General features: G+C 38.7%; 1 protein-coding gene across 1 annotated transcript in view; it reads right to left on the reverse strand.

Annotated features, from left to right (window-relative positions):
- Window positions 1-378: 378 nt before the first annotated feature.
- The window catches only part of LOC306858196 (ELKS/Rab6-interacting/CAST family member 1-like), a 210,122-nt gene continuing 187,989 nt past the window's right edge, over window positions 379-22,511 (reverse strand). Inside the window, exons 18-19 of the mRNA XM_079398619.1 lie at window positions 17,574-17,759; window positions 379-646 (exon numbers count right to left, since the gene is read on the reverse strand). Coding sequence (XP_079254745.1) covers window positions 509-646; window positions 17,574-17,759 — 324 coding nt within the window. The 3' untranslated portion in view covers window positions 379-508. The remainder of the gene's footprint in view (window positions 647-17,573; window positions 17,760-22,511) is intronic.

Raw genomic sequence — 22,511 nt, forward strand, 5'->3', positions numbered from 1 at the left:
AGGGGGAAAAAAAATCTAAATTGCTTCAAAACGGTTTCAAAATCCTGCAGCTTTTAAAAGCTGTGGCAATAGTGTACATCAAGATAAGGAGACTATTTCCTGACCCTCACAGAGAGAACTTCACCTCCCGCAGGACGGGTTTAACTAAATGAGTGAACATGTCTTATAATACTACGCTTCCCAGCCGCCCGTTTCCCTCTTTCGGTTTCTTCTTCTCCATGTTTATGTGAGTGTAAACGGGATTGTGAAGGTGCGGAGGGGGTGAATGTGGTGGTAGGGGAGGGCAGAAGGAAAGCCCACCGTTCCCACACCTCGAAGCCAATCCAAGCGTGCACTTGACTTGTGAGCTGTCAGTCTTTCCCGTATATGTTGTGTCTGTCCTTTGATTTGTGCATGTGGGCGAGGGTACGAGAGTTTGTGTTTGTGTGCTGGCATTCTGTGAAATCGAGTGAAACACAGAAGTAAGGGAAGAAGGATCAGGAAGAGTGAGCTCCGTGATCCGGTCCGGTCAGCAGGACTCCTCCAGAGCGTTGACCACCTGCTCCAGGATGTCCGGGCAGTGATCGGCGATCTGTTGCAGGACGGAGTTTGCGTATTCCTGCAGTTCGGCACTCTCTCGTTCACACTGCTCCAGCTCGGATTCCAGCTGAGGAACCAGAGAGAAAAAAAAAGTGTTTATTAATATTACATTTTATATATCCATCAGCCTAAATCATTCAATTTTTTGATATTATAATGACTTTGTTTCTCATTTGTCCAACTTGGCTGCAAAGTGCACATAATATACCACAAATGTTTTGCCGCATGGAGACAAAAACTTTCAATGTGCATTCAATGTGAACTTTGTAATGGTTGATTTTTCAAAAAAATTGCACCATAATATAATTCGTAGAATTCAAGTGGAATCATGCAATGTTTTGTTTACGAAAAACAATCAGTTTTGGTTAGACTCCAACTTCAACAGATAATATTCCTCATTCAACAGCTTCACTTTTGTGCTCATATTTTTTCTTTATTATTATTTATTTGTTATTATTATTATTTACAAATGTATTTATTAATGAAAAAATACATAAAATATAAATACTCTTTAGCATGTGTTACAGTAATGTTACCACTTCTCATCATGCCTAACACCTCTGGTAACACTGTACAATAAGTTTCAATTAGTTAATAGTTAAATAGTTTAATAACAATGGACCATACATTTGTTAGTGTTTTTCATTGTTAACATTATGGTTCATTGTTAGTTCATGTTAGCTCAGGCCCATTAGATACAAATAAAAGTTTAGTTTTTAATAATGTATTCATAAATGTTGAAATTAACATGAACTTAGATTAATAAAAATGTTTCAGAAGTTTTTTTTAATGTTAGTTTATAACTAATATTAACTAATAACCATAACTAATATTCAGTAGTTAAGTAATGGTAACAAATTAAACCTTATTAAGTACTACCACACCTCTTAACCTTGACAAAATAGTAACACAGCCTTCAGTGGCTTATTGTTTAATACAATCCAGCAAGGCTGACAAACAGTGATGCAGCATCCACACTCTTCTCAGAGTGGGGTTGATGACGCAGAGCGCAGACATGTGAGGATGGAGACCCCTCGCCTCTCAACCACTTACCCTCAAGTAAGAGGGTCCCTTCTCTGTCTCTCTTGTCTAGCCCTTAAAACACTACTGAAAACAAATCACCTCACTGAGCACTTCTTTTTAAATCGTTATATAAAATTCAACACTTGGAATTTGCCCGAAAGGTTTAATTTTCCGCTCATTAAAAGAAACTTAAACTAAAGAGAGGGATTTAACATTTTACAGCACCTCTGTCTAATGATAATCACAGGTGTGGTTATCTTTAATGCTCAAATCCTTTTTCCAAATCATATCCATAGAGGTTTGGCTATGGGATGTGGAGAAATGAGAGGAGGGAAGGGGGATTCCTGGGCGCTGGCAGTGCCAAGCATGCCAGGAAATATGCCATGGCAGGAGCAGGTGCCTCTTAACATACTAAAACACACACACACACACACACATGTTGGTTTTTGTGGTTTATGGGGACTCTCCATAGGCATAATGGTTTTTATACTGAACAAACTGTGTGTGCTATTACCCTACACCTAAACTTAGACCTCACAGGAGACTTTGTGCATTTTTAGATTAAAAAAAAAAACACCATTTAGTATGTTTTTTAAGCCTTTTGAATTACGGGGACATAGTGTCCTCATAAACCACCTTCATATTGTAATACCTCTGTCATACCCACGTCATTATACAAATTTGTGTCCTCATAAACCACATAAACATGCACAGACACACACGCACGCACACACACGCATGCACACGCACACACACGAAGCAGATGCCAATGTGGCCAGCAGACAGTTTATTTTCTTTCAAATGATTTAAAAGTACAAAAATATACTCTCATCAAGAGGACTAATTATTCAAACACTGTGAGACAACGAGAGAAGGAAAAGATTAATAAAGGGAGCTGAAGCATGTGCGTGGATTATCAATTAACGTAATCACTATTTTTATCTTGTTCTCCAGGAAAAATATTTAAAGGTCTTTAAAATAAGAACTTGAGAAGCAAAATTGCATAACACAATAAACTAGCATAAGATGCTAAGATAATCATTGTCTGATAATCGAGAATGTAATCGTTATGTTTATTTTACTTACCCAGTGGCAGGCCAAGGAAACTTTTTCTGCATTTCCTTTGCTGATTTTAGAGAAAAATCAGCGGAAGTTTGTGTAAGGGGTTTAATTTTGGTAATGTGCGTTGAAATGAAGAGAGCTAGACATTTACCGGTAGATGAAAACATAATTAATATGCCAAAATATTTTATAAACACTGAACCTCGGGAGGTAAAATGAATGCTATTTAATATATAATCTCTAAAAATGTCTAAATATCTTGTGCAATAGTTAAGTTTAGAATTTTTTAAATCAAGTGTATCAACTGCACTATTGCACTTTTAAACACACACACAGTCTCCGACTAAGGTCCCACTGAACCCAGACTGTCCCGGGTCCCCGTCCATGGCCTCTATTTGGCCCTATCTGGACAATCAGTATTTCGTGGTGCTGTACCGCTTTTAAATTGCTTTTCGGATTTGAAAACGAGCCACTGAACCAAAGCCCATAGAAAGTGGAATATTTCACAAAAACCCACAAAAGTATTTTCTTTGGCTCTCCTGGCCTATGAACGCCAACTTTAACAAGGTTAATGATAAAGACATCTGTAACAATAACTGGAAGTAATATTCATACATCATAAAATATGTTTCCCTTTCATGTGTGTTTTTGTGTAGGTTTGGAACGTGCAACTATTTCATAATTAATGAATCAAAACATGCCACGGTGGGTCACCGGGGGCAGGCGGAGTTATCCGTCAGACGGGTGTTTGCACAACTGTCCCGCCCCTTCACGAGCCACACAGCCAGTGCTAATGCGTTGCTAGGTGCTCACAGGGTTTGAAAAGGGAGGAGACAGATATGCCCGGGAAAGTCTTTACATTTCAGGGCCTCTGAGCAAGGACTGAGCAAAGGGGCTGGTCAAATCCTGGATTTCAGACCTGGTCAGGAATTAAGAGGGCATAGTAATGCAAAACACTGATGAAATGCTATGCAAGAAGGATAAAATGGCTATGTTAGAAGTCCAATTTCATAAGGCAAAGATGTAGACAAAAACATGCATCGAATGATCAAACTAGATGTACATAATCAACAAAAAAAATTATTTTTTAAAGGCTGATGCCAGTACTGAGATTACATTGTTGCTGGTATCCAATATAGTAGCTGATATGTACATTACCAAATGCAAATGTTGCCTAAATGAAACGAGCACCTATTTCACATAATATTTTCTCAAAGTACACCAAATTTAGTATAAGTTGATGCAAACGGCTGATGATCATCATTTCAAAATGACCAAATATTGACCCGCCTGGCCAATATACCGGTCTATCACTGCTTCGTAAGTCATAAAATGTGAGCACATTCCTCAAAAAACTGAATATTCTAAAATATCGCACATCAATAGAAAGCACTGAAATCGCCTGTCGGGTCATTAGGTGAGAGCCACCCTGGCCCGATTTAACTTCTCATGATCTCGTCACCTGTGTCGACACTCCTGGGAGCGTTGGAGTCCAACGCGTTGGCCAGGAGAAAAGCCGTGATGGAGATGAACGAGTGAGGAAAAGAGGAGGAGTGTATTGAGACATGAGAGGAGGGTTAATGAGCCTCATCGGGGGCTGATGTATGGGCCTGCGTGAGGGCGCAGTTTGGCAGAGCGCCGCCGCTGTAAGCCCTATTAAGAGCAGACAGTGGAGAACCGGAGGTGAGGGAAAGACTGGCCAGGGGGCGGCTAACACTGCCACACGTGTAGCCCGCTAGGGCTAGAAGAATTGAGCAGGCATGTGGAAGTTTGTGAAGACAATGCTACTTTTAGGGTGCTGGCAATCAATGTTAACGGTTACATCATTACGTTACTCCTGCAGAAAGCTTACAGCATTTTACACATCACATGCTTGGTCATTTATTATATTTTTGGCTAATGTGTGCTTTCAGCAACCAACAAGAGTGCAGCAAGCTTAGCTCTGATTAGAATTCTTTCCCTGAATTTTTCCATTAAAGTTAGCGGATTGTCTAGTATGGATATAAAATTAAAATTGAGAGATGGTTTAGCGTAATTATTGTTATAGTGAGCTAATTAAATAAATATATGAACTCTGTCAGAGTAAGGCACAGGACTATTTTCTTGAATTTAGCATCAATGACCAATTTTACATTCAAAAATCTCTCCCAAATCATGCAGCCCTATTTTCTAGACTTATACAATCAAGTATTTTATGGAAAATAATATATGATATAACTTTTTCTTACTCCCAGAGAAGTGGTTCTACATATGCTTGGCTTGTGGTTGTTTTTCTGAAAGGTATTTTATGCAGTTTATAAGCTTTTATTCATCATAGTTTGCATGCAATGAAATTTATGCAATGTATGCATAAAGGGCATGAATGAAATTAATAGAGAAGCAACATTACTTATACTGCGTACAATTAAGTAACACATATCTTTACTCATAACTCCCAAATAGTAATATGGTTACATTAAAGGCTGGACTACACTACACAACCTAAAAATCTGAACACTGGATTTCCTTCACTTGCCAACTTTGTAAACGATTACAGAAAAACTGAGCATAATACAGTAAACAACTGAGGTTCACACACTACTTTCACATCACCCAGAACACAACCAATGCAGAAACATGCGCCTCGTTGCTAGGAGATGCATGAGAAATTAAAGCAATATGTGTTCTCAATTCAGCTCAAAATACCAAGCATGTTTAACATCCTCCAACTGGATGGAATCATAGTTTGAAACTTAAAAAAACCAAAACATTTTAGCTGTGAATTTCTATGAAATCTGTCAACTACGACAGCCTAAAATCTGCAGACTGGCTTTGACTTTAGTCATCTAGCAAAAATCAGGGCAAAATTTGGTAAAAATCAAAAGAGTCCTTAAGAGTCCTAAGTGTTATCCCAACATTGCTGCAAAGAGATCTGAATGTTTAATCAAAGTGATTTATACAACATACTGCTGTACAAGCACTAAATATAAAAGTTACTTTAAAATGTTTTATGCAACTAATTCCTGAAAAAAACTGAACAGGTGCAAAACAGACACACACAAAGACGACGCTCCTTGGTGTGACAAAAGGACCATCACTTCCTTTTTTATGACTGTGTACTTAGCAGAAATCCTCAAAAAACAGAGCTATAAAGATAACAGATATAGCACTCCATACAGGGAAAGTATCCGTATCTGTCTCCACACCAGCCTTGACCCGAAAACATGAGGAAAGTCGAGAAGATGAGAGACAGAGGCGATTGAACGGGCGAGAAAGGAGCGCATTATCATGTGTTATCGTTGCAGATTATCATCAAGTGTTATTGTGTGCTTATGGTCAGCCTCCTCCGCCTGTCTTGATAAACAACAGCTACATTAATGAGAGCAGAACAAATGGCAGCGGCGGACCATCACAGTCAGACAATGACAGGAGAGTCTGGACTGTGCTGACGGCACTGACGATGACTCAGAGAGGATGTGTTTCAACAAATGCTGGGCCGCACATTTACGCCTGGAGTGGCACATGGAGATCAAACGGCTGAACTCAAACCCTTCAAGCAAATCCGCTCTCCACATCACCCTGGATGACACAGCCTCATCTCTGCAACATATACTCATCCAGATCCTCCAATTTAGTGGGACAAGGGGAATGTTAACTAGTAAGTTCTGAACCCCATAGCTAAGGCAAAAACGGAAATCAGGAGCATCCAAGGCCAAGGCTAACAAGCTCCAATCAAAAAAGAAAGAGAGAGTGTGAAGTAAAGGGGGATCTGGAGTTGGGGATTGACCGCCTTCTGCTAAAGCAATCAAGACTTTGCTCAATAAATCTGCATAACGAAATAACGCCATTAGCCTTTCCCCTAAATGTGACACTGCTACAGTATTTTGAGAGAAAACAATGACTCCTTTAGCAGGAAACGGTGCTCTTTTTATCACGGGGACGTATTAAAAGGTCCTCATAATTTTTGAGGAGGAGGAGGCGCTGATTTACTCCTCATTTTTAAGAAAATCCCCCTCAAAAAAAAACTTTGGGCCACTTTTCATCAGTCTACCTGAATACAAACTAAAGATGAGCTGTAACATCCATCAAATACCTGAAAGACACTCAAGATACTCTTTGTTCGTGGAACTTGGGAGCCACAAAGTTATCCAAAGGTAAACTAGATATCCAAAAGCAATACTTTTGGATGAACAGAAATTCTGATGACAAAATCTACATGGATTCCTGCTTTTTTCTCTACATCTGATCATGGACCAACACTTCTGTGCAATTATTTGAGTTTTATCTATCATTCTTTTGTAGTAGCAACTTTTTCAGATAAACCTGACCCTGAATGACAAAGCAAACTGTGGTTGGCCGCTTTACTCATCAGTCAAACAATCTCTACCTAGATGGGTCTTGGACAAAACTGCAAAAGCATAACACCATCGACCTTAGTCCCTCTTCCAGTCTCTGAATGCAAACTCGTGTGTTGTAAATTCAAATCTTCTGTGTCTGGAATGGATGTATTCTTGAGTCTAGGTAACAATAATATAATAAGATAACCTTGTTTGAAATGGGTTTGGCTAAGAGAACATTTTGGTTTCGTCTGTACTAGGTGCTTATACTATATTGACTGGGTTAAATAGAATTACATTACTAAAAAGAGACTAAAATACAATTTTCATTGACTAAAACTAGACTAAAATGTCATCAGTTTTCGTCAACTAAAACTAGACGAAAATAGTCATGGTTAATTCTGACTAAAATAAGACTAAAATGCTCAGACTTTTAGTTGACAAACTTGACTAGACTAAAAAAAAAAAAAAAGAGTATGAACGTGACTAAAACTAATAAAAACTAAAATGACAGCTTCACACAAAGACTAGACTAAAACTAAAATTAGCTTTGAAATTTGCTTTATCTTTGTTAGACTAAACCCTACACCATTCTCTTTGCTCTCTTCTTATCCTTCCCTCGGCTCTCCCATCTTCTTAGGAGACACACAAACATATCTCTAAAAATGGTTTCTTTGGATCGTGTTCAGCTCATGACGAGCTCTTTCCCCACTTCCTCCTCGTTAGAGCAGGAAGCCTCTGCGGCTTTATAAGAGCCACTTAAACTGGGATCTCTCTCGCCCCTTCTCTGTTTGTCTTTCCCGTGCTTATCCTCTTACTGTACTTACAGCATCTTAGCAGCTTGACGTACCATTTTATCTTCCATTTGTCCCTCATTTTCACCCCCAATTTCTGAACTGAACACTCCCAACATGACTAGCCCCAGTGCTGTTATGCAAACTACCCGAGCCAATCAGAATGGAGGGGGCGTGGCCATTTATAAAAAGCAACTGCACAGCGACCGCGTCTGATTGGAACTGCCCTCTGCCTCATCTGCGGCCGGATCTGTGCACCCCATCAGTCAAGTGTAATTGAGTTTCAGAGGGGAACGCGGACACACGAGTTGCACCCCTGCCCGCAACTTTGAACGCGGCTGAAGGACTTCAGCGGAGTGGGGCACATATTACGAAGTATGTGGTCAAGTCAGGGACGCAATCACGATCGAAACCCAGATTGAAATAACTTTAGTGTTAACACCCACCACAAGTTGATGAAAGCCCCAGTTTTGATTTTTGCGCTGCTTAGATATTTTTCGTTTTTGTTTTTTTCCCTCCAATGACTCAGCCCAAACTGCCGCAGGGGCTTCAGGATGCATGGGGATAAATTACAACCACATTCCTCCACAGGCTCCGAGCGGCGCAAACTTTCCTAGCAGCTCCTAACGATCATGGCTAGACTGTTGTGAATCCTCATTTGCTAATGAACAGGAGACCGAGCTATGTGAAATGTCACTGCTGTAGGAGACGAAAAACAGCAACGTCAATGATCCAATCGGTTTTCTATGGCAACGGAACTTAATGGAACGGGCCTCACCCTAAACAAACGGTTAATGGTTAGCATGGAAGCACTTGCCTTTAAAAGAGCCCAACAGGCTATTAAATATTTGTGGAAAAAAACCCGCTTTCATAAAGCCCTTCTCAATCCTTAACGCCTTTTATTAATCTGATAGGCCCTGAATGAGCTGTAAGACTCGTAATATGGCTGCCTACTGGCTTAGACTGCGAGCAAAAAGAGGAAGAAGTCGGATACATCACGGTATCTTTTTTCCAAGCCAAAGTTCAATCTGAAACAGATGCACGACTGCGAATGGTGTGGGTTTTGTCGCATGTGAACACGCAAATAAAGCCATCAGAAAGGCAACGCCACAGACTGACAGCTCCACTCTTGGCAGGATGATTCATCAGCTGGCCGATAGAGTGACAAACCTCAGAAATATTTCGTGTTTAGACTGAAGCCCCGTTTTTCATTACTTTCAAAGGATGGAAGAACAAATAAACACATATAAATACATAAATGAAAAAAAGAACATATCTACGATTGAAATGTTCGCTTCTATGGCACGTCAGCTGGTGTAGTTTATGCTGTTGCGGCTCGGTCGGTGTAACCCAATCTCGGGAACGCAAAAACCCGATTCGTCAGGGCGCGAAAATCACAATAAACCTGCTGAAGTATTTCATTGTTTGCCTTGGCGGCTTCCAGCTGAGAAGGCTCAATCGTGCTTATGGTTTCATCATTTGGGGGTATTTATTTCATATATTATTCTTCCTCTTGCCCCGAGGCGAATGTGTTGCGAGACGAACCCTTGTTCCAGCTCTGGATTCTGAGGTGCTTTCATACATATTCACTGCGTGGTAAAATGAAGGAGAAGCGAGCCCTGGAACAGACATGCGCGGGGCACAGAGGGCTCATCTCGAATCGCTTTGAAGACGGGACCGCACTTTCCCTTTCTCTGGATGTGTAGGGGTCGGCTGAGAAGTTTTGTTGGTTTAGCCGGTCAGCACCCCTCCGGATTAGCACTCGTTGAAACGATGTATTACAAAAACAGCGTTTGAGAGTGAGATTTTGAAAAACTCCGAACAAAAGGAACCAAAGCAACAGGACGTGCTCGAGACTTCAGTTCAGATTAGAGTCTAAAAAGATGATTTTACATTTTTTGGTGAAAATCACTAATGCTTAACCCGCAGTCATGATGTTGTTGGGTTTTACTACGAGCTTGCTAAGGCATTCAGAGTGGTTTTTATTCTCTATGATGTTCTTGTTTCTAGACGTGACCTTCAAATGTAAGTCCAAGTCATTTTTTTTAGCACTTTATTGTCCTCCAGGTAAAAATTATAAAGGCGCATAGTTTGAGATTTTACCCATGTCTGTGTAGGACGAGCTATAAATCAAAGATTAATACTAGGTTAGATGTTTGTTTAAATCTGTAATCTTAAGTATGAACAATACTACTATTGATGCTTGCCTTAGCAATCAGTGCATCAAAAATCAATAAGAAGTCAGTCTATGACGCCTCTGTGTCTCACCTCCTGTCTCTGTGATGTGTTTGTTTTAAGGAGTGTTCATTCAGACAACCGCAGTTCAGACGTCTCTACTATGTTAAACTGTCTGCAGCCACACACCTTTGTTACTTACAGATGACTACTGCTATTACTGACACACACCGTTACTTGAACAATGAAGTGAGTAAATGAACAAGAGGCAGAGAGAGACAGAGACGCTCGTAATGTAAAGGCCCACTTACAGCAGACATATGCGCCGGCTCCATGTGTTTTCATTAATCGTGGCTGTGCGGGTTGTGGGCTTGTTCCACTATGTTTACCCCCATTTCCTGCCCGTTTAAATTACACTGCACTTACGCAGCCCTGGATTCATGGGCCTGTCAGCCTGCAGCCCACCCCACCGGGCACAGACACACTGCAGTCGCCAACACGGCACATCAGGGGGCTGATCCGGGACCAGCTTCTGTTGCTTTTAACCAACAGTCCTTCCTGAAGAGCCCACTGGTGGCGGTCCATCAGAGGAGGTACAGGAGGCGGAGCCTCAGCAAATATCTATTAAAATTTATGTAAAAGCTAAAATACTAAAAATCATAAGGGATGCACTGATATTAAAATTGTGTTTTTTTTCAATAAATGGCCTATATTACATTTCTATTAAAATGCACTTGTATTATGTATTGCATATCACTTTTACTGCTTTTGAGGTGGGATATGGTTAAGGTTAAAGATAGTCTGGTTGTTTGGTTAGGGTTAAGGGTGGGTTAAAGTGTAGGGGTAGGGTCAAGAGTGTAATTACAGATGTAATTACAGGAAGTTTTTTTTTTTTCTTTTTTAAATGTAAGTACAATGTAAAAACATATGTACACAATAAGTGCATTGTATTAAATGATTAATTTAAATTTAAGTACATAGTAGTTAAAGACACTTAATATAAAGTGGGTCCAAAATCTTAATAAATAAATGACAAAATAATCAATGTGAATTTAGGCATCACAACATTATAATGTATAGTATGAAAAAGTAATATTCATTTTGAGATTGGCTAAAGATTACATCTGACAGTTATAAAATTATAGTGCTATATAGAGTACAAGTAAGTATACTGAAAAAATACTGACAAAGTCTAAATTATGAAAATAAAAATTTAAATTATTTCATAATTTAGACTTTGTCAGTATTTTGGCTAAGTCTGATCATCTTTCTTCACCTGTTGCATTTGAAAGTATTACCAAAAGCTAATTGTCTTGAAAGGTTTCTTCTGATACAGAAGAAAGCTAATTTAATTTCTTCTCCTTTTTGCCTTTTTTGGTCACATTTGGAAGCATAACCATTTGCATATCCATCTGACTGGCCAGTGTACTAATCGGCCTGTTTTGGCATTCCAACAGTGACTAAAAATCTCCTTGGCTCAAGAACACGAAAGAAAAACAAAACTTATATATTTTTTTCAAGACATAAATCTGAGCACAAAAGATGCATAAAAAAAGACAAAAGATAACATGCATTTGCATTAAACCCTAATCTTAATGCTCACTTATACTTGTACTCTATATAGCGCTATAATTTTATAACTGTCAGATGTAATCTTTAGCAAATCTCAAAATTAATATTACTTTTTCATACTATACATTATAATGTTGTGATGCCTAAATTCACATTGATTATTTGTCATTTATTTATTAACGTTTTGGACCCACTTTATATTAAGTGTCTTTAACTACTATGTACTTACATTTAAATTAATCATGTAATACAATGCACTTAAATCTAATAAAAAAAGAATGACAGGGTCATTTAAAATATGCTACAATGAAGGAGCAGAAGTTGGAATATTAACCATAGTCTAAAAAGACGAGACGATTATCAAAACCTACTACAATCTAGTACTGGTTTGATTCAAATATCAGCCTCCCTGGAAAACTCCCTCATGGACCCACACTGGAACCCACACAGAGATTTGATGCCAGCTCTGACAGGTGTGAGCCTGAGAATCATCACAAAATCTGCATGAATCCTTACTGAAATCCTGATCTATTAGAAAGGGAACATCTGAAAACAGATGGCTAAAATAAACATCTATCGGAGTGCCAATCGGAAAAGAAACAGAGAGAAGAAGCGAGCGAAAGACGGATGAAGGTGTGCTGAGAACTAGAGCGGGAAAAGGGAAGGAAAAAGAATGGAGGACTCAAGGCCTAACATATTATTTCTGTTCCAGCCCTGAGGTCATTAATAATCAATCTTCTCTAGTTCATGTTTTATTCAGAGTGACCCGTAAAATGCAAGACTCTCCCCTATTTATACAGCTGGCTTTGTGCTGCCAGATCACAGCCAGATGACTTTGGCCAAGGGCAGTCGAGCACTTCGCTTCTCTCCTCCAAGATTGTAAACTTTACATACTGATCTTAGATCAGCAGTCTCTAAAGTAAACAGCAGACTCGAACGTTATGAGAGAGGAGGTGAAACTGGCTACAGAACATAACTGACAGTAACTTTCATCAAACAATGACTGCTCATCATAGACACAGCTGCAGTGCAGGAGAGGGGCGTCTCACAGCTGCGGACAATGTCACAGATGATTGCATCCTCTCAAGGAATTATTCATAACGAGGTATTGAAAGCAACAAAAAAGTATCGTGGTATTACCACCATTGGGTTTAGCTACATTTATGTTATGCATACATAATACATACATATATAAACAAATGTACGTGCATGTGTGTGGGTGTGCATGGCTAAACATGTAAAAATTATATTAAAAAAGTACCATGTTACTTAATGGCATGGTAACAAAATATAATAAGCAAATTAGGTAATTGCATAATAAAGAATGCAAGGTAAATTAAAAGGTATTTAAAAATATTGAATATATATATTATATATTAAAAAATAATAGTAATATTGTTTTATTAAATATTATTTTTATTAAGTACCTGTACCACCACAGTGCTCTTTTGTAACGGTGTATTTATTACACACAACCTAATAACCCTAAAGCTAAATTGTAAAGGCCTTATTAGATGTATAATGCATAATAATTTTGTTTTTGTTCCTGAAAACGCCAATTCTTCATCTAAATAGGGTGCGTTTTTGGTGAGTCTATTGTCTTTGTTGGCTCTGTGGGTTGTATGACTGAGTGGTTCTTTCAGCGCCGGCTTAATCACCTTCCTGCATTCCAGCCGTTTAAACAGAGATGCAGTAACATCCTGTGAACAGCTCAAACCAAATAAAACAACATTATGCCATAAACAGAGAAAAAGAACAAGCAAGGAGGACGAGTAATAAAAGAAGCATTGACCACAACAGAGGACGAGCTGTCAATGAGGCCTAATAGGCTGGTCTGGCAGAGTTGGAGTACTATATGAGTATGAGCTCACAAGTGTGTGTTTTTGTGTGCATTATGATCATCTTGTGTGTTTGCATTGTCTACGTCCTGATTAGTCTATACTGGTGATGCATTGCGGGCTTATGTATAACTTGGTTGTGCAATCTTTGATTTTCCTGTCTGAGTAACTCCTCCAGTCTCCATTAAGAGCAAAGGGACACGAGCTTTAGAAAAAAGCCAAAAAAGTGCTGGGAAACAAACAAGATACTTCGAAGAATGTTCCAACTGTTTTCTCAATGAAAGTCAATGGGGTCCAAAACTACTCAAGACCCAATTGACTTTCATTGTATTGCACGGCTGAAAAAAAGAGGGCATACTTCAAAATAGCTTCTTTTGTGTTCCACAGAAGAAAGTTATAAAGGTTTGGAAACAACACGAGGGTGAGTAAATGATGACAGAAATGTCGTTTTCGGGTGAGCTATCCCTTTAAGAGAAGAGAAACTAAAAGGAAACACTGTCTTTATATGTTATAAACTGCAAGAGAGAGACAAAGGAAATCAGGGTAAAAAAAACAAGTCCTACATTACCCAGCTCAGTGCCAGCTTGGAGTGCCAGGCCAGTAAAAAAGAAGCCCATAAAAACTGTTAATTAAAAGATCAATGTTTAGCTTCAAAGAAAGGGCAAGGGCTCAAACAGTGTGCGGCCCCTCTCGTAAATACTAAAGCACATTCTTAATGCAAGAGGCTTGTCATTAGTAGAGGACTGGGCATAGCGGACACCTACCTCAATCCTCTATGGGCTCGATGGTGACTGTGCCACAAAAGGCTATTCAATTATGTACTAATAACTCCGTTTATAAGAATGAAGATTAGTAAAGAGCCCCCTCCCAAATCGAGACTACGGAGAGACATACGTGCCATCAAAAGACACCACAAGTAAATTCATGTGGACGTTACTAACAATAATGGACTGAACAGAACACGCTAAATAAGCCAATAATGAGCCCAGACTTTTCTCGTCAATTTGAGCCTGTCATGGCCAAACGGGCCCGTTCTGGCATCTTCCATGCTGAAGGGATCTAAATGGGCGAACTGCAGCGCGGAGAGAACGCTAATGTAATGTGCTACACTCCCAACGCAAAGAAAAGAAGAGAGGTCAAAGAAGACATCAATCAAATGGGCTTGTGAACGCCGGCAACTTGTCCAATCCACCATCTGCAAGTGATTCCACCATCAGAGAAAGACCAAAAGTGTCTTCAAGCGGATTGTGTCTTACATGCAGGACATGTAACTGAAGAATGAGCAGGATCCCGTACATGTGGATACCATATGGATGCGAAATGCTAAATATCTCAGAGCTATTGGATTTGGAGAGGAAAAATCCTGATATATGTGTAACTGTTTGAGAGGTAAAGCCTAACCGGTGAAACTTGAAATATTCATTCTCTCTGCCTTAATGTGTCTGACACGAAATTGGCATGTTGGCCAAGCCGAAACAACTCTGCCAAATGTTGCAACCCTGCACAAACCTGCATGCTCTTGAACAATCCCACATAATTCATTTGGTCCGTGCTCACCAATTTATCTGAGGACCCAAACGAGTCAAAAAACCTGGCGTGAAGGTCCAGGAGTTCTTATCCACTCCCCCCCATCCCCCCACCCCCCCAAGACAGCAGTGCTTTCTAAACACTGTCAATGATAGTTTGGACAAAATAAACACAGAATCGTTGACCTTAGAGAAGGTCCGTGAGGAATAACAGTTTGGAGAGACCGAGCAAAAACAGCATTTTTAAAGATAGCCACTAGTTAAGGGCTTGAGACTGCGATTGAAGACCATTATTCTTGAAATTCTAGTCCCTTTTAAGCACATCATGGGCAAGAATTCAATTCAAAAACCAAAAGGTCAGACCTCATGTTTACATAGAGCAGTAACCTCAACTGACCAGTGGCAACACTCAGCTTGAAAAGGCCAGGCAACTTTTCAGTCCGTCCTTACAGTCTGATGAAAGCTGTCTCTCTCAAAGGAAAATAAATGTACAGACGTCTCTCTACTTCATATTAAACAAGTACTGGAGGGGGGGAGAAAGTCCCTTGGAAAGTGCCAATTTTTGGAACAAAGTTTACTTGCAGCAAACTAAAAATCTTAAACATTATTTGTTCGCTGGCCAAAGGTTTGTCATCAGGCAGCCCACATAAAAAATGCATTTCAATAATGTCAGAGCAAGCCAAAAACCTGCCAAGCAGATAGTTCCCCGTGCAGTGAAACACATGAGCATTGTATGAGCCTTGGCACCATCACAGCAGATCAATCTCCTCTCCTCTCCTCTTGAGGAATGGGGCCGATTTAAAGCGAGTATAATGTATATGTAGACTTCCAGACAATTTATTTTTCTGATGTTACAAAAAGCATCGGGGATGGATGCAGAACTGGGACGCACCGACGCAGGGACTAAACCCAGTGTCCGTTTGTAGACAATTTACTGTTACGGTAGGTATGGCAATGGGTTCAAAGCGAAGTGCAGAAAACGGATCCACGCATGCATTTATTACAGAGAGGGGATCGTTCATCATGGAGAGACTAAATCCAGCCACTACCTCCTCAAATGCTTCTCTCTTTCGCCGTCCAAATGCTGACACTCCTTTTCTTTATCGTGCCATTCCAGTTGCTCTTCTTTTCTTTTTTTTTTTTTTAAGTCTTTCTCACCCCCCACCCCCCCCACCCCCTCTGCTCTTGGCTCTCCCCCGTCTTTTAAGTGAGCCTTGGGTAGCTTTTTGGTTTTCTTTTGTTAAAGTAACAGTAAATGAAGCTAATAAAATACAATATATTGGACTATTTATTTTCTGTAGGAACACAATCCACTCTATAAAGAGGACTAATGGCATTTACACAGCACAGGACTGATTCTTAAAGCCAATAGGAGATTTATAGACAGCGAACGTAAGCGTCAGCTAAGGGCCGTGAGGGCCAGGCCAGATGGCTCCAATAATCAATGGGTGACAAATCCAAGTACCCGAGAAACCTTACGGTACCTTGAGTGCACATATACGTATAAATACAGAAACTTTATGTACTAAGTTGAGTCGTGAAGAAAAGGCAAGACGTATAAAAAGTTACATTGATTTGAGGACCAAACTATTCTCGACAAAGTCTTTATGATAACAGTTTACAATAGGGTTCAGTTTAGTACCATTAGTAAACGCAACAGGTATTATGAACTAAGAATGAACAATACTTTTACAACTTTTACATCTGTTTACATGAAACATTTTTTTAATTGATCTTGGTTTATCTTAATCTTTACATCTTGAAATTAATACATGCTTATATTGTTATAATAATTATATAACATATTACATCTGTATTGTTTTATATAGTAATAATAATAATATAAAAGAACTAAATATATACAAATATTGTTTTTACTTTAAATATATTATACATATTACAAATTAAATGAGTTAAACTAATATGAAGAAATTAAAAATGAAAACCTTTATAAAAAAAAAAATGAACCTAGATTAATGAATGCTGTTCATACAAGCTAATGCATTAATTCATGTTGATGCATTGAACCTTATTGTCAAGTGTTAACCTTTTCATAATGGGGATCCACTGAAAAACTCAACTATGAAGTGTTTTTTACGGTAACAGTTTACAATAAGGTTCAAATTGGTGCCATGAGTTAATGCACAGATATTATGAACTAATAATGAATAATATTTGATTACTTTTACATTTGTTTATGTGTATTATTTTTTTAATAGATTTAAATGATTTTGATCTTGGTTTAAGTTCATTTTCACATTCAATTTTCAGTTTTTTGTTTACACCTACAAACAATTTTTTTTTAAATATTGTTTTGCATAATAATAATAATAATAATATAAAATAGAACAAAATACATATACATTATATATACACATTATATATATATATATATATATATATATATATATATATATATACACACACACACACACACACACACATATACATATATATACACACACACACACACACATACATATACATATATATATATAAGCTTTTTTAATTAAGCTGTTTATGCAAGTTAATGCATTAATTCATGTTAATGCACTAAACCTTATTTAAAGTGTTTGTTCACCTTTTCATAACTGCGAATGGAGCAACACTATATAGGTCACCATAATCAATGGACACATACAATAAAACGTGATACATTTCAGTGAAAAGAGTATCACCCTTTCTTACCTGCTCGGGGCTCATCTTCTGAAGCTGCTCCTCCCAGGTGTCCTGTTGGCTGCGGTGGTATGCGGAGGGTGGGGCCAGGTCCTGCAGGATGTGGGGGTCTCTCTCATGGCACAGGGCCGTAAGGTGGCCGATGTACAGTTTCAGCTTACTGCGGTTTTGATTGAGGTCTATGAGTGGGGGGATAATCTGTCCAAAAACAGGAATGAGGAAATGGGTTAGAGATAAAGAGTCATTTTAATCTCAGTTTTCCTCTACCGTTCAAGAATGAGATATCTGGACACGAGCCAGGGAGATAAAACGGCGGGTATGCAGACGCATGCTAAAATGACACGCAAACAACACTTTTAGCAAGCCAGAACACAAGAGTTCAAATTCAGCTTTGTCACATATGAATGTATTCAAAAAGAAGAAGGGAAAAAAAGAACAATATTCAGTGAAAGGTTGCGGATGATTATGGATGATAGACCACAGCTGAAACACATCACTGAATCACAGTGAGAACAGTGGTATAATAAAAATGTGTCAGGAGAAATATTCCCATTCCAGGAACCCAGACAAACAATCTCAGTTACCTGGACCGCTGCCGACAGATGCCCGGTCTTTACAAAACATCTCTACACACACAGCAGACACTCACACGGCTTTTCCATATCCATCAAAATAATACATACACTTGTGTGGGAGAAAATCCAGAAACCATACGTCTTTGTGCCATGTGTGTATCCTACTGGCTTCAACAAAGAATTCTGGTACAATGCATGATTGAGCCATCACATTTGTTTTCACATCAATCTAAAAATGAGATAAATAGCAACATGCGGTTTGTGTCGAAGTGAATGAGAGTTTGTTGTATGCTTTATTTTGCATGTCGTTGCCTAGCACTTAAAGGCCTGAACTGCAACGAAAAGCTGTAGGTTCATACGTATAATAAAATATAATAATGAAATTCGGTACACATTTCACGTTAAGAATTATGGAGTACTAAATTCACTGATATATACATTTTTAGAACATGCATTTTAATATACTATATATAAATGGTGGTGGTGTGGTGCGATTTGTGGGGTAAAAACATCCCGTGATCTCGCTCCGAGCTTCCGATCTAACTCAAATGATTCGTGATACGCGATCTGATTGGAGCATTTCGAAACAGTGAATCATTTTGCGACTCAATATAGGTTTAACTGATTCGGAGTTTCAAAAAGCTCTGTTGATACGGTGTTCTTTGCTCGCTCTCTCTCTCTCTATATATATATATATATATATATATATATATATATATATATATATATATATATATATATATATATATATATATATATATATATATATATATATATATACATATATATATTCATAAATATGTAATATTGAGCCCCATATTTTATTTAATAAATAATAAAATAAAAAAGATATGATTTAATGACAAAATAAAAACGCTAATACAATCTTGTATATTATATTGTTAGCAAATATTTTCTGCTACAAGTGTCATCTACACAAAATGATAAAACTTCTTCACAATAATGCAAAGCTGAGTAAAAGAATAGGTTTCAAACCAAGGCTGGCCTTGTCCTTTCACATTCTCTTATACAAATCAAGATGTTAAATAAGATGGATTTGGGCTGCAATGACGGATCCATAAATTCTGGGATGGGAGAGGTGAGCAATGCTTTTGAAATACTACAGTACAACAGAAGACAGCAGAAGATCTATTGAAATGTTCCCTTATAAATACCTTCTCAAAAAGGGCTGAGAACATAGTAGGGCTTAGGGAGCTCTGCGAATGCTCCTCATCGCTCAATAGCAGAAAGCAAACACAGTTACCTGATTGTCGAGAAGCGGGGAGAGGAAACAGAGGCTAAAAAGAAAGAGTGAGTGATGAGAGATGTAAGAAAAGACAGGGACAGAGTCTGTTTTGGTCTGAAGCGACCCGAGCTCGCAGGAACATTTGTGTCCCCACACTTTATTAATTCTTATTAACCCCATCTGTATCTTTCCAGGGCAGAATGTTATTCTGTTTTCGTTGGCTTGCCGGGGGCCATGAAGGCTCTCTAGGGTGGACCCTGGCCGCAGAGTATGATCAAACAAAACTGTGAAAGAGCGAGATGGAAGAAGGTGGAGGAAGACCAAGGTTGAAGAGCTTACGAGAGAGAAAGAAAGGCTAAACCGGGCCGCTGGTTCTCTGGAACCAATTAGACGACGCAAACTGGGTCTGTGCATAGAACCGGAGCAGCAGACCTACATCATGCTCTTGTTAGTCTACGGTCTAGCACGGCCTGACCTGCAAGACTGAGTAAAGCACATTTGGGTGCCAAAACTCAAACTCCTGCCTCATGGTGAATGAATAATAAGGCAGGAATTCATCTGTTGAATCAGCTGTGACAAAAAAGTCTACATTTATCTACATGACACACGGCAGACCAATGGCAGAGCCTTTCGTATCAAAGCCGGATCGGAAACAGCTGTATACGTCCTTCCGTATCTCCGTCAGGTCTTGTATATCAGCCAAGCAGCGGATATACGGAGCCTCTAGATTGACTGGCAACCACAGAAAGAGGGACGAGTCCTTAAAAAGGCGGTCTGATAGAAGCCCTCCAAACCACTGTGACAGAACGGCCGGGTGGATATGCTCAGAAAAACAGCTGAGTTAAAATAAAAAGATGGTGCCACATAAACGTGTGCATGCACACACCATTACACAGAGACTAGCTACATACATGCTTGACTGAAAGCATGCTGTGTGCTAATAAGCTTTAAAAAGGCCCAACAAGTGATGGGATTTGACGTTAATTCCCTTCTCTTCCTACCCATCTGCTCTTAGAAAGGATGAATGGACTACAGTTCTCATCTGTAGACAAATGCCCAAACATGGTGTTATCCGTCACCCTCTGGTTTTAACTACTAAGTCAACACCTCTTTGGTGACAGAATGCTGATAAACAGTCCTCTCGCTTCATTACAAGTCAAGAAATGTGTATGATAGGGTCGTGGCCAGGCTTTGAGGATGGTCACAGTTAGCCCAGCGCTAGTTAGCATAGCGCTACCATCGGACTTATCGTAGCTGGTGATGTTTTCTGTCAACTGGGTGCTGTCATAACTGTTTGGCTTGTGCCCGTGTTGCTGTTTCGTTTTTTTTTTTTTTTAAATCCTGTGGTAGACTGAGATCATAAATAATGCAACAACAACAGAAACAAATACCATGCCCAGGTGACAGATTTACAACAGGGGAATTTTCCACTCAAAGCGCCATTTGTCTCGTCTTGCTTTGGACACACACGATGGATGGAAGTGGGTCCCTGTTTACCCATCATGCCTCGCATGACGTCTTGGAAAAATTATCTATTCGATCCAAGATGTCTCCAAGAGAAGGTCTGCCAATTAATTTTTAAATCAAATTAATTACATGATACGTCATTTAATTAATGAAATGGATTTTAAATCACATATTAATATTAGCTGGAAAATTAACGTACAGGTAATTTAAAATTACCAATCAATCAATTAATGTTCTTATATTGGGCTTTAGATGTCAACATAGGCTTATTGTTTGTTTTATTTGCATTTTATTGAACAGAAGCACATTCTGCAATCCACTCTCTGTTTTTTGTCACAGACATGAAACTGGATATTTTGGCTATTTATCAACTGCTTTAAATGTGGTAAATAAAATCAAATGTTATAATAAGTAGTATTTCCAAACCTGTTTGTAAAACTTGCATGTTACAACTTGGTTTCTGAAGTTATTTTGTAATGATAGTAGACTATTTGCTTCCATTAAATAAAAAAAGTTAATAAAAACATTTTGATATGAAATATTAAAATTAAAATATTAAAATGCTGATAAAAATATATATAAAAAAAAAAAAAACTAATTCCAAAACAATTTGTAGTTCAATTTCATTTATAAAATATTAAAATGCACTGTAATTTTTTCTTAGTGTTTTTAATGGTTACATTTCCATAAATTGTGTGTGATATGCTGTGTACCGTAAATGGTTGTTAATTAAAAACAACTGTACAACTGCAAAAACAACTGTATTGCCGTATATTCTGTTGCAATTTAAAATATCTAATGTCATAAGAAATTGTGGTCAAGACTTTATTTTAAGGTCCAATTCTCGCCATTAACAAACCATTAACTACGACTTTTGCCTTAAAAAACTCCTCATTTGCTGCTTATTAATAGTTAGTAAAGTAGTTGTTAAGTTTAAGTAATGGTCAGGATTAGGGATGTAGAATATGGTCATGCATAATATGTGCTTTATATATACTAATAAACAGGCAATATGTTATTAATAAGCATGCTAATACGCAATTAGTTAATAGTAAGAATTGGTCCAAAAGTTAAGGAAATTGTTCATTTCACCCACCCCCAGGTTCTCACAATGTCACTGAAAATACACCCACTAAGAACACTGTTAAGTGCGTCCTCTCACAAAAGAAGCTCAATCACTCAATGTACTGAATGACCGCTGATGTGACAGTGACAGAGAAAAGTCAGTCAGAACTCCTAGGACGCTCTACTGACCCTCTAAGGACAAAAATATCAATAGACTGTGGGAATTGACCACAAAGACCCTTGCCTTTTCTCTTGCTCTTTGCAACATTGATCACCTTCTTGAACCTCACACTCCGGCTCCCGCCTAAAGACCAGCGTTCGCAAAAGGTTCACTGAGGCATCTGTCTGTCTGCTCTCTTTCATTATGTCCCCTTTAAAAGAAGCTGTCTTCACCAGATGCTGCGGTGTGTTGCATACCTACTCCTACCTGGCACTGTCATAACTCGAGAACCCCTCCTCAAAAAGAGCAGGGGGAAAGAGAAGTCAGACCCCTCTACAATGACCGGTCTCCTTCACATTCTCCCTCTCTCATTTATCACCTATCAGCTCATCGGGCGCCATTCGATACCCACACTGAGAGGCAGGAGCCTGGATCAA

The sequence above is a fragment of the Barbus barbus genome (assembly GCF_936440315.1).
Source record: "Barbus barbus genome assembly, chromosome: 39".
NCBI lineage: Eukaryota > Metazoa > Chordata > Actinopteri > Cypriniformes > Cyprinidae > Barbus > Barbus barbus.